Source organism: Saccostrea cucullata, unplaced genomic scaffold, assembly GCF_032062105.1.
Source record: "Saccostrea cucullata isolate Sc308-1 unplaced genomic scaffold, CSIRO_AGI_Scuc_v1 ctg2953, whole genome shotgun sequence".
Classification (NCBI taxonomy): Eukaryota; Metazoa; Mollusca; class Bivalvia; order Ostreida; family Ostreidae; genus Saccostrea; species Saccostrea cuccullata.
In genome coordinates, this window is record NW_026934389.1 from 1,938 (window position 1) to 15,815 (window position 13,878).

General features: G+C 31.8%; 1 protein-coding gene across 1 annotated transcript; it reads right to left on the reverse strand.

Moving 5' to 3' along the window:
• Positions 1-228: 228 nt before the first annotated feature.
• On the reverse strand, positions 229-2,466 carry LOC134240618 (E3 ubiquitin-protein ligase DZIP3-like; the record flags this gene model as incomplete). Its single annotated transcript, XM_062722697.1, has 4 exons — positions 1,866-2,466; positions 1,219-1,692; positions 771-806; positions 229-518 (listed from the first exon to the last, which is right to left on the reverse strand). Coding segments are annotated over exons 1-4 (1,401 nt in total), but the record flags the coding sequence as incomplete, so codon positions are not given.
• Between the last annotated feature and the right edge of the window lie 11,412 nt (positions 2,467-13,878).

Here is a 13,878-nt window from a genome sequence, read left to right on the forward strand (position 1 = left end):
ATGTTGCAATGCATTTGTGACGCTTAATGATATAATTCTATCATTAAGCGGCGATTGAGCATTAGCGGTTGATGATGTCAGCTATTAATGCAATAATTTTTGGCATTAAGCGTTGCAATTGCAACGCTTAATGCTATTTCTATCATTAAGCGGCGTTTTATCATTAGAGGTTGCTACAGTGCATGCAGATATTGCATCAAATTTCGTCTTCCATTTATCAAAAGCTACTTCATCAAAATTTTTTGATCCAATGAAGTCATCAAGGAAAACAAAATATTGCTGAAAAGGGTTGATAACTTTGTTCCACTCCTCGGGAGAACTTAATAGAACAGGTGTATACGACTCACTTGACAGCTCACACATCACGTGATAAGCTGTAGTTGTTTTTCCACTTCCTGCTTTCCCCGTCAATATTAAAAATCGATGTTCTTTGAGTTTTTCTATAATTCTTTCTACAACTGATATCCTTACATAGACACTGTTGGACCTTTTAGCTTGAAGAATTGCTACTGTGTTATCTGAAAAAATATATTTATAAGAGCTCACCCGACTATTATTGAACGTATGATATGCGCAATTTGTATTTATAAATGTAACGCTGTACATATTTTCAATATGCATTAAGTATGAAATGTATACAAAAATACAAAAATTAGGCATATAAACTCGGCAAAACATTGACAATGTAGAACACTATAAGAAATTCAGGTCATTGTTTAAAATATTTCATCAAATTAATTGTATAATTCTAAAGAAATGGCGTGACTTACCCAGAATGTTATTTCTTTCGCATTCAGAATGTTTTTCTGTTGAAGGAAATTAATTTTGTAAGAACATTTCAATTCAGAAAAGACATTATCAGGTAAACTATTTCAAATCTAGACAAAGTATTTTAAACGATATATTTCTTTTTTCCCTACAAACAGCATATTTTTTATTCATTCTAGAAATATTCTATTGAAACCTTGTGCCCCTCCGTTTGATAAATAAACGATACTGAAAAATAAAGAGTTTTTATGTAAATGATCATTGTTTCAACACAAAGAATACCAGTAGAAAGATATCTAGATCTAGTGAACTATAACACTGAAACACTGTTCTAAAACTGTTTTTCCAGTAAACTCTTGAAAAATTCAATCAATAGAAAAATATCTTTAATACATTCATGCATACATTATACGAATAAGTTATACGTTTTAGTGCATGTGAATAATTTACCTATTACTGAAAGTCGTTCTTTGACCACCTCTAATCCTGCTTTATGCGATTGTTGCTCAGTTCTTTGCTCCAGTCCTTGTTTCTGCATTTCTGACATCAGGAACGTTTCCTGCTTTTGCAGCGCGCATTTCAGTTCAATGTCTAGTTTTTCTTGTTCATTTGTAAGTTCTGATTTCTGTGTTTGCAACGCATATTTAAGTTTTGTATCACATCTTTGTTGTTTACATCGAAACCTTGTTTCTTGTCTTTGTAGTACAGATTTCATTTCTTTCTTCTGTTTCTGTTGTTGATATTTAAGTTCAACTTCATGTCTTTGCAATTCTGATTTCAATTCTTCTTCTTTTTTGTGTAAGTGAGGGCTTAATTCATGCGTTTGTTGTTGTAGTCCATGCGCAAGTCTGTCCTGCTTTTCTTGTAGCTGGTGTTGTTTTTCGAATATTTTTTCCTGTTCCTTTATTATTCTTGTTGCTGATTCTGAAATAATATCATGAAATCATGCATGATATCTTGAGTAAACTCAATCAGATTTAAAATTAACCAGCAAAACAAATTTAAATACACTTTTTTTATATAAAAATGTTTACTGTGATTAAAAAAAAAAATGGAATTGCTTTATTTCATTAACAAGTCGAAAAGTGGCGAAAAACCTTTTAAATCTTTGATGCATTCATACTGGTTATCAATTGTGTCTAAATATCTCTCTTCTCTTTCTGGGTCCATTGTATCAGTTTTTATCATCTTAGCTGCATCTGTATACTTTGTACATCCTGCCCATAGACTTCCTTCAAGTTCAGAGATTATTAACACTAGGTCATGCCAGATGTTGTTAAAATCCGTCTCATTAAGTGAAACTCGAGATGCATGTCCACAATAGGTATTTCTTGTCTCTCTAATGCGATCAATGTTGGCGGAGAGAGATCTGTCTATTGGATCTGGTTGTTTACCCCATCCGTTCTTGTGGGGTGGTATCCCTGATATATTTCTCAATAGAATGTAAAGCAAAGACAAGTCAAGATCTTCATATGTTCCCAGAAATTGTTTTGATTTGGGATAAAGTAAATTTCTCTGGACTTTGTTAATGATGGGTAATAAAATTGCTTTGCAGTTTTGAAGGACGAATGGAAACTGGACTTCAGTTACATGGACCCGGAGATCTCTGAAAAGATCTGTACATGGATCCACCAAAAGTCGAGACAAACGGGCAGCATGGGTTGTCTCCTTTGTTGAAATATATTTACCGCAAGCCATATTTATTCCTGGATTAAAAAGAAAGAAAATCTCTTAACGGATCATTGAGGTTTTTTTTAAAAAGGGGTAAAATTTGTAATAAGCCATTTTCATGACATACAAAGTTGAAAAATTGTATTGTTTAATTGTTTTGGTAAAAACGTTACAAATGATGGAACTCTTTGTTTTAATGGAAGTAAATAATCATATATAAATGATTTGAACCCCTTACTACCACCTAATGACAATATAGCTATCGAATAAAAGTTTGAATCCCGTATCAAAAACTCAGCATATTATAAAGAAATATAAATTGTCTGGGGTGGTATTCGAACATTAAGAAAACTTGTTCTTTTTGCGAATCTTTGTATATGCAACCTTCATTTTTAAAAGTGTCTATCTTTTACCTCATGGAGAGATCACACTGCCATGTTCTTGATCGTGATGTCTAATTTGTTACTATGTTTAATCCGATATTTTGATATGTAAGGATGATTTTATATCCACGTATTCTTCAGTAATTTTATTCTTTTAAGCTGGTTTGTTTTATAATTGTTTATAGGAAGTTATAAATTAAGAAAGCTGGTATAGATATGTTTTAGATTGCACAGACATTATTAGAAAAACAAAAGATTAATCGAGGCATTCAAATAAGATCACTTTTTTGTGTTTATAATAAAATCCTTTTCAATATAAGGTAAAACAAATGTGACCTCCATGTGACCATTATACTGCGATTTCATTGATTATTGCTGAGATATACGAACACATATTCTACATTTTAAAGAAAATATTCTGATGTGAATAAATAGATTGTTATAATCGCAAATCACTTCCTATTTTTGTATAAATATCTCCTGACAGATTCTGATAAAAGGAACACCTGATATGTGATATGTGGGACATACAGTGGCTGCATCTAATTTCTGCCTAGTCCTTAAGAGAGGGGTCACGGAAATTAATTCAACTTTTATTGTTAATATTAGTCGCCTGCATGGCGCAATGGTTAGAGCGTCTGCTCTAGAGTCGCGAAGTAAGGAGTCAATCCTTACGTTGCGGGTTCGAATCCCACTGCGGGACGTGGAGACCGGTCTTTCGGATGAGACCGTATAAACCGAGGCCCCGTGTCGCAGTAGGTGCTGGCACGAAAAAGATCCCTCACTGCTCAAAGGCCCTGAGTGCCGAGCATAGGACTAAATTTGTAGCCCTCCACCAGCAAGTGGTGGTGTCTCCATATGAGTGAAAAATTCTCGAGAGGGACGTTAAACAATATACAATCAATCAATCAATCATTGTTAATATTAGTTATATATAAAACAGTGACTATTCTTATTAAATTGAATTGCGTAAAACAATGGCCGCCATTGCTTTCAACACATTTTTTTTTCTGTCAAATCTTATGTTATATCTGGTAAAACATTATAGGTACTGAGTATTGGACCACATATTTGATCTGTACAATGTAGGCTAATAAAATGTTGCAAGATTGTTATTTTTTCTAAATTTGTTCATGCAAGTTACTTCCGTGGTAAGGTGTTCATATATAGTTCCATGTTAGGTAAATAATAGGCGATTGAAATTTTGAAAAACGCCCTCCATTGCTTAAACTCTGAACCTATAGCTCTGGACAAGAATGTTAAATTAACACATCCAATGAAACTGAATTTAAACAACCAACAGGACCGATAATATCTCTTGAATAATAACAGTTGCTAAAGAGCATGGGTTTTCTCATCAATAACATGTCGTTCTAATCCTACAGTAATGTTTTAATTTTCTCAAGTTCTAATTGCATCAGTGACAGAAGCTTGCAAATTTTACTTGGGTCATTCTTTTTATGAATTACTCATCTATTTAGCCACAAAATGTCATGCATTCGACAACCATGCAAATAAATTAAGAATTTATAATGCAATTATTTCTTGAAGATCTTTTCATTTATTCATGTTTTAAAAAATTAACTCTAAAATCTGAATCTAAAACTTCACTCCACGCCAAGACTCAACTACATGCATCCAGTACTATTGAATATAAACACAACGCCATTTAATTAATAATATATTCATGTACATGATTATCTGAAATTTTAAAATAACCATAAAATACCTAGTTCTAAAAATAGATTCTATCCTAAAATTAGTTCTATTATAATTCTTTAAAACATTTTCGACTGATCAGAAAGTCAATTTCTACGATATCGATTCCATTGCTTTTTGACAGAAGAAAATTTAGCTATTGTTAAAACTGAAGAATTCTATCTTTAACATCCACTAATTAATTTTTGTATCAGATGAACAGAAGTAATTGTATTAAGTGTACTTACCTTCTAAGATTATAATCCAAAGTTATATATGCATTTCCATCTCAAAATCAAAACACTCAAGAAAAAAACCCGCATTCTTCCCTACTTTTTAATTTCAAAAAAAAAATTGTCATCGGTTTCAAAAATACATATCAATAGAATTACAAGTTCTTTTATGTTAACAGATTGTATATGAAAAATGAACAGATAAAACTGTTAAAAAACTCCGTTTACAATCAATGCTTTGAAAGAATGAATTGGAACTTTATCAATACTAGTATTGTTTGAAATTGCTTAACGGCAAACTATTATATTAACAAACTTTTGAATTTTAAAGTGAATTGAAGAACATGAAATAATTAAACTGAAAGTACCGTAGTTTTTACTCTAAAGATAAGAATACATTGACATGTTTGATTCTTAGTCGAAAGAGATTTGTTATTTATTCCAAGTAACAGACTGGAAAAAAGACATAATCTCTGGGCGATTTTCGTTTGTAGGAATATTTTTATAACTTTCGACTTGTGACACAGAATTATAACTAGAATATTATTTAATATAAATAAATAATTCATAGATAGAATATCATTTCACTCCAACTATCTATTATCTTTTTACAGGTACCTTAAAATAAAAAAAATACCTAAACTACATAGATTCTTTATCTTTATTTAGATCTCTTACTAAAATCCTAATTCATTTATAAACTTACCATAAAGCAAAGGGAAATAATTTTTAGTATTGTATGTGACAAGCTGTCGAAAAAGTCGAAATACTTGAATGGAATTAAATCAAATAATATTTAACCAATGCTTTGGCCTTTGAAGCCCTGTCCTGTGGGTGAAAACGACTTAAAAAGAAGTCTACAACCATTCTTCTACTAAATATTAGCATGAATTTTTTTGTCCGACAGCGGACCTTGTTTTCCAGTCGGTTTAGATTTTTGCGTTTAAACACTCAAATATCGATTTATTTCCTTCGTACAAACTAGTCAAGGAACCATTACTTTTTAAATATTACTAGTATATCAAATTATCTATTTTAGTAGCCTTAGGTATTTAGTTTGCGATGCCATGCCGTAACAACACGACGAGATCGTTTAGAATACAAATAATTATATGAATATATGACACCGCAATATTTTCTTAGACCGAAAGAAAAGGCTGAGTCAAGTGAGTTTTGTTTCGAACCCAATCGACAGAATTTTGCTCTCCTTGATGATTACATTAAATCTTCAAATTTTTGATAAAGTATTTCTTGATATATGAAAGTCAAAATTTTATTCAATATTTGCATGTAGCAATAATGGACAATTTTTAATATTGATTGGATTAAGAAGGAACATGCTTGTGAAGTCCAGAAGTATAACGCCGAAGGACGTTTTTTTTCACGGAAAACAATCATTGACCACCTCTTTAGAGCAGAATCTCAAAATACAACATAATGAGGAAATTTTCACAACTTATGATGAAAAATTTTTTGTTTTAACCGAGGAACAATTATTAATTCCAAATTTATCTTTCAATGAACCTTATAGAATTTCTCAACAGTTTGTCTATCCTTCAGTGCATCAAAACGCACAAAAACTTGCATGACCTTCTTGGTACACTTTTCGTTCCGATACCCTTATTTGAACATTCCTTAATTATTACGTATCGTTTACATGGAAGTCAAACTGTAGTCCCACTTCACCTATGTGTGTTACATGGATGGGAGAAAAATGTAGAAATAATTCTGACAACAAACAAACCGACAACGACATCAAACGACTGGACATGCGCTCATCTTGCTGCATTTACAGGTCGAACGTCCTTGTTGTAGAGGTTTTTTTAAAAAATCTTGGACAAGAGAACAAATGGAGGATTCCCTGTGCTCCAGACAATACTGATTTGTCTGCGGTATGGGTCCGGGGTCGTTCATAAATGGAGGTACAGATCGGGAAGATACCTACTTAATGTCTTCCTTGTTGATTTCATTTTGTCACACCGTGTTTCATTTCCAGGAGAAGATGAATTTGCTAATGTTATCGGTATTCTACTAAACACCAACCAATTTGTGTTACCAATGGCCTTGGAAATGGTATTGCGCATTATCTAGTGATCCACAACTACATGTATCAGGATGTTCTTTATCACCTTCTTGGTTATAGCAAATTTTTCGTCTTTCAGCGTAATAACAGTAAGCTCCCCATAGCATTACACGTTACTGTATACCTAGGTAGATGGAATTTAGTGTTAATTCCGTGGGAGGCAGGAGTGCGTCCAGGGACCTCGGATCTCTCTTTATTGGAGACGCTTTATGGTGGAAGAAATTTTGCAACAGAAAAATAGAGTGCTGTCATTGATGGGGAAATAATGACGAGAAAACGTTTTGGAACGAAAGCAGAGAAGAGACATTAATAGACATTAAACTTCGATGTGTTGACTTTGGGAGCATTAAATTTGAGAGCAATGACGACTTTCACGGTGTGAGATGTTTCCTACAGGAAAAAATGAAATTTAAATATAAGGCCTACGATATTCTTTAATTGTCTGTAAAATGTTTATTAATAAATGAATGAATGTCTAAATTTACAGATAACGACTCTTATGTGAGGCAATATTGACAAATACTTTTATTTTTGTCTGCTTGACTTTATCAACATTTTAGTACATGAATATTTTGTGTCCTGAAGTTTAAAAGAAAATGCATCCTAGACATTCACAAGGTTAGTGTTTGCAAAAAAGGAGAAACAAATGTTAAAAAAGTACTCCGAAATTGCTTGATGTCTAAAATCCATGATCAATATATTTGTCAAACCAAGTATTACCTTCTATTAACGTATTATTTTTGATTGTGTAGGCCTATTCTTTTAAGCGCTTTTGGCGGAAAGAAACATCCGCTAATTCAAGTACTACGCTGAACGTCTTGAATAAACATACATACATAGGAACTTTAAGATGGATATAATGAACAGTGAAAGATATCAAAAATTAATTAATCAATTCAAAACTGTACAGAGGTTATCAATACAGATCTAGAGATAGTAGCAGGAGCCCATGACCTGGTAATTCAGACATTCAAGCATGTAGTTCTGAACATACATCTATGTCTGTATCATTTCTGTTACTAGATGCAGACATTTGTCCTCGTACATCAGCAGTTCTCGGCGGCCTCCGTTTTTGGAGGATAGCTAGATTTAATATGGTGGCCAATTTTTTACCCATACATGTATATGGAAACCGCAATGCAATGTCTGATAGATTATCTTCTGATATCAATGGATAACAGAGGTAATTTTCAAACGCCTCGTGCCTACCTTTAATTTATATTTTTTCCCTATCAGAACAAATAAAAAGGCAAAAAATACTTAAATAAAATTATTTTCATATTTTCTTTTAATTTAAAATTAGAGAAAAGGGAAGCACAAAAGAAAACGTACTTTCAAGACAAAATACACTATGTCTGATAATTTAAGCAAATAAAACAATTTACAGACAAAAGAAATAATTAGAATATGATTAAATGAATGATATTAAATAAATGAATTATGAATTACCAATTAATATATATCAAAAAAGATAAATAAAAAAACCCACCGACTTGATAGCTGTGCAGCATCCAAACTTAAGCCAGAGTTTCTTAGATGAGGCCTTGACGGGAGGTATGCATCCGCAGTATATATTGTTAGAAAAGTTAATGCTGTGGGGGTGGCAAAAAGGAGTTTGACAGAAGTCAAAGACAAGTGGCGCAAATTTACTGTAGATGTATTTCAGAGGTCTTAAAATCTCAATTTAATTAGATACACATACAGGCTAAAGAAAAAATTCTTCGATGGGCATTGATGTCATTGATTTTTATTGCGTTATGAAAATGCGACATTAAAACGAGGTGAAAGAGATGTACGGCAGTCGTCAGAGATATAGATATAAAATGAAATAAAAAATGGCTAAAAAATAGAATTGAGTGAGTTTGCACGAGAAGAGAGGAAAAGGGGGGGGGGGGGGGGGGGGGGGCAATTTTCACCTAATGGATGCTGCATCCGTATACCCATTGACTTTACTTTTTTGAAAGGGACACAATAAAAGCAGGGAAAGCAAACAAGGTTTTCAGGATTTTTTCCAACAAAAGATTTTTTCCAACTATGAATTAATTTTGAAACTTTGAATTTTCGTTTTCGTTTGGATCGAAATATAACGTGAAGATTCTGTGTGGAATAATCTATTTTAAGTGATTGAGAAATTTTGACATTATACATTGCTATAGGGAAATATTTCTCCAAAATTAATAATAGGAAAAAAATATCAGCATTTAATATTTTTACGTGCTTTTGATAATTGAATCAGATTTATTTTTTGAATGTGCTGTATTTTAGATGCAGAGTAGTTGGCTAATACAACAGTATACAATACAGAACCAGAACGGAAAGTAGCCCCGTCCACTGTAGTCAGAAAAGCAAACTTCAAAGAACAACACCGCTATCGTGTCATATTTAAACTGAGTTTTTCAAAAACACGTTTTTTTTAAAAAACTTTTATACTGTTAACACATAATTACGGTACAAGAAAGATTCTTTAACTAATTAATTTATTATTTCATATTTCAGTTCTTCGGAGAGAAAAATCTAAAAACCATTCACTTTTCTAAACTTGTGACATGAAATTAAATCTTTTTCAAAGAAAACAAAATGTTTGTATCATCTGTCCTTAACCATCACCGTATATATGCAATTTAACCTTTTATTTGTTTTGGTTGAAAAATCAGCGTACGGTTCATAAACTGAGAAATGCAATTAAGAATTGCTGTTATTTGTTTGGTTTAGACTGCCCTTTGTTTCATAGTTTCTCCTCAATCTTGATCTTTAGAAGAAACAATGAATCTAGCCGGTTTACCGTAAAAAAAAAGGAAAAAAAAAGTAGTTTACAAAAATATGTTTTTAACTCTTTCATTTATGACATTCTACTAAAAATCTAAAATAGCTAATGTACAATCTTGATTTAATTTAATTTTTTAATCATATGATTATGATTTGTCACGACGACAAAACACTGTAAATGTACTACATTTGGCGGTGTATTCTTTTTAGCTTTTTTGGCGGAAAGAAACTTCCGCAAATGAACTCCCGCTAATTCAAGTAAAAAGCTAAATGTCTTAAACATATATACATTAATAAGAACATTAAGAACTGCGCAAAATCAAATCTACGCTAATTTGTTAAAAAATAAATTTCCGCCAGATATTGTACACGCTAAATAGTATATTTACAGTATACGATTTCCAATTAGGTTCCAGTTTACTTCTTGCATGAAATTCTAATAAGGACATTATGTTGATTAACATGATTTAAAGGGTTGATTGTAGATAGACAGAAGAATCTATTCAGTTGTAAAATTGACCAAAAGATTATGTTCAGTTTTATTGTTCACATTTCAAATTCGTGAACAACAGAATGAGTCTTTCAAATCAATGCCAGATTTTAAACATACAAAACATTTAACCTGTTTGAGGATATTAACGGTGCGTTTTTACAGATTTCGAATTGAGACCTAGACTACATGAATGAGAGTGGAATACTATATATTTGAAGGTAAATAAAATTTCTCACTCCATTAGTCAAATAAAACATTTGTAAGAGAAAAATAAAATGCTGGAACGTTGAAAGAAAGCAAATTCAACATATATTAATATTTTAGAAAAAAATAATCGAGCACAACCCCTGATTTAAAAATATTATATTCCCTAATGAAAGATTTGTTATTGCTGTCCTCTGCTCTCTGTCATGCTTAAGGACAGATGATACAAACAATTTTTTCTTTGAAAAAGATTAAATATCATGTCACAAGTTTAGAAAAGTGGATCGTTCTTAGATTTTTTTCTCCGAAGAACTGGAATATGAAATAGACTTGGAAAATATTAGTAATATTTCAATGAAAACACAAATATAGACAAATCACATTCAAAAAAGGTTTACAGATGAAAATAAATTTCAGAATATGTTATCATGGCGCTAAAAGTGTAAAATAAACTTAAGAAAAATATACCAAGCCAGGTAAATTTTATTAGGAAAAGCTAAATGGTTAAAATCAGCCTATGTGATATTGCCAATTTTTGGTAATTTCGAGCTTCCTCTTGAAATTTAATAACTCTGAAAATATAATTTTATTTTCATTTGACTTAACATCTTACCAATTTTTGTTGCACAGCACGTAGTATCATTTTTAAAAAAGAAAGGGGGGGGGTGATCGAAACCTTTCCTTATAAATCATGTGGAGGAAAAGGGATTCAACATTTTTATATAAAATCAACTGTTACATCTGTTACAGTAAAATAATGTTTGAAAAAGGGAAAGGTGGTTTCTTTCAACTTTCATTTATGTGCCTGTGAAAAGTTATATGAATTGATATTAATATATATGTTGTCATTAATGCTATTTCCTCCATGTAATGGCATCTTGAACAAGCCAACTGGTTCGCATAACTCTACAAGATTCAGAAAATTGAAACTATATAGACTGTCCAAACCGTAACATATAGATGTTGAATTTGCATCCAAACCAGAACATTCTCATTATCCAAATTGTACAGTATTTGTTACGGGTATATAAAATAGAACGTTTTTTAAATGCTTTGCTTGTAAGGGACACAAATTACACTTTAAATTTCTTATTTCTAAAAAGATTTTTCCGTCTCTTGTCTGCTTCAGATTTTAAATATATTTGATATTATTTTAACAATCATGAATGAAAATTTGCTGAAGAGGTAAGGACGAAAGCCCACTGAGCTCATTTTGGTATGTTAAAAAAATAAATTTTTCGCGTTTAAACGCGAAACTTCCGCGATATAACGCAAAACTTTCGCGAATAAACGCGTAACTTTCGCGTTATAACGCGAAACTTTCGCGATATAACGCATCACTTTCGCGTTATAACGCGAAACTTTCGCGAATAAACGCGTAACTTCCGCGTTTAAACGCGAAACTTTCGCGATATAACGCGAAAACTTTTTCTGTTTTACCAATTATAGGACATTTGCTTAAGTCTTAAGTTTGTTTTGATTTTGTGATCAAGTTTATTTATTATAATGATAAGCAAAAGTCTATTTTAAACTTGGACTATCACAAGCTACAATTTTAAGTTTTCTTTCTATATTGAATCCATCTTTACCGTTATGGATATACAGCATTGTTCAAACAATTAAAAGATTATGCGACTTTTTCGAAAAGTTAAACTTCAATCCCTATTATTATATAATCAAGATCTCCTCGGATAAATTTGTAATTAACAACATCCAATTATAATTGTTATTTAAACAGCATCATAATTAGGGCCCGTCAAGCCCATGAAGTGATACACTGTTCATTAACTTTTAGGTTATGTTTCTATAGGGTAAACGTTTTAGTCCAAAATGATTGATTGCTTAATTTACTAGTGGTACAGTTGTAGAAAGTGTTACTGATTAAAAAACAGCCTGAAAAAAGTGTCAAGTGGAGATATTTCTTAAAAAAATACTCAGTCTAAAGAATTTCTTGAATTTAAAATTTGAAAAACATGTAAAAGAAAAAATCATTTTAACATTGGTAAGCTTTTTAAATAGAAAAAAATTCTGATGATTTTTCTTTTCTATTCTAGCATCATTTCTCCAGTACATCTTCTGAGGAAATTATATTTTATAAATAAGTTGCTGAGAGTTCACGTCTGTTTTCATGTTCTAATCTTTCAGTCAAGATCAAGATTCCTGAGTAGCATTATTATATATGCATATAAATTCGCGAAAGAACGCGAAAGTTTCGCGTTATATCGCGAAAATTTCGTGTTATATCGCGAAAGTTTCGCGTTATAACGCGAAAGTTACGCGTTTATTCGCGAAGTTTCGCGTTATAACGCGAAAGCTACGCGTTATATCGCAAAAGTTTCGCGTTATTACGCGAAAATAACGCATTTATTCGCGAAAGTTACGCTTTATATCGCGAAAATTTCGCGTTATAACGCGAAAGTTGCGCGTTTATTCGCGAAAGTTTCGCGTTATAACGCGAAAATTTTATTTTTTTTACCTACCAAAATGAGCTCAATTGGCTTTCGTAGGTAAGAATGTCATGTTCATCGATAAAATATTGCATCGACGAGTTATTTAAAGAAACTCTATGAACAAAATTGAAACGCATCGTTTTGATAAACACAATTCCTGTAAAATTTCGCTAAAAATTAAGTATAAAACAAATAACTTAGCATAGGTATAATAATTCTATGATTCAATGGAAATCTACCTTGCGCATCAATCAAATAAAATTGCAAAATTAGTTGACTTTCTACGTACATGAAGAAACAGCCCTATAATATTTAATGTGCATTGTTTCACATGTTTTAAATTCCTTAAATATTTTGTAATATATATGATTTGTAAACTTGGAAAGAAAGGGGATACCCCCCCCCCCCCCGAGTTCACAACCATAAAGAAATATCGGAGAAAGGGTATGATCAGATAAATGAAGGTTAATATTGACATTATGTCAATTAGACATAATTTCTCTCTGTTATTTCGAACCTACTTTCAAGGCATGTTGCTGAAGACAATTGCACACAGAATTGCCAGTTTGTAAACGGTTAGGGGTTCCAATCGATTCAAATAAATTGAAAAATATTGCCAGACATCTGATATGCTAAGGATAAAAATATGTCTCATAAAAGTATTTCATTCATCATATTCAAATAAATCTCGAAGATGGGATATTGGATTTTTATTTATTATTGTTACCTTTAATTTCAGAATAAGAATGGAATTCACCAAATACAGATCCACACCCGATACAACAAGATCTGATCGTCTGGTACGATTATTACTGGATCCTTGCTCTGATCTTTACAAGGACATATTGAGGAACCATGTCACAGAAATACAGTTCCCTGGTATCCTACAAGAGAAGCAAAAAAATTTAAAACGAATCTTAAACAAAGTGCAAAAAAAAAAACTTTATCCCAGTTCAGAAAATTTTAATGGAACATACGAGAAGTTTGATCTGTCTTTATTATATATTTTACTAAGAAATATATCAGGAATACAGCCCCACAGAAAAGGTTGGGGTAAATCGCCAGATGCGTCCGATCGATCCGTTTCTGCGAATATAGATCGAATCAGAGAGTTTAGAAATACATATTG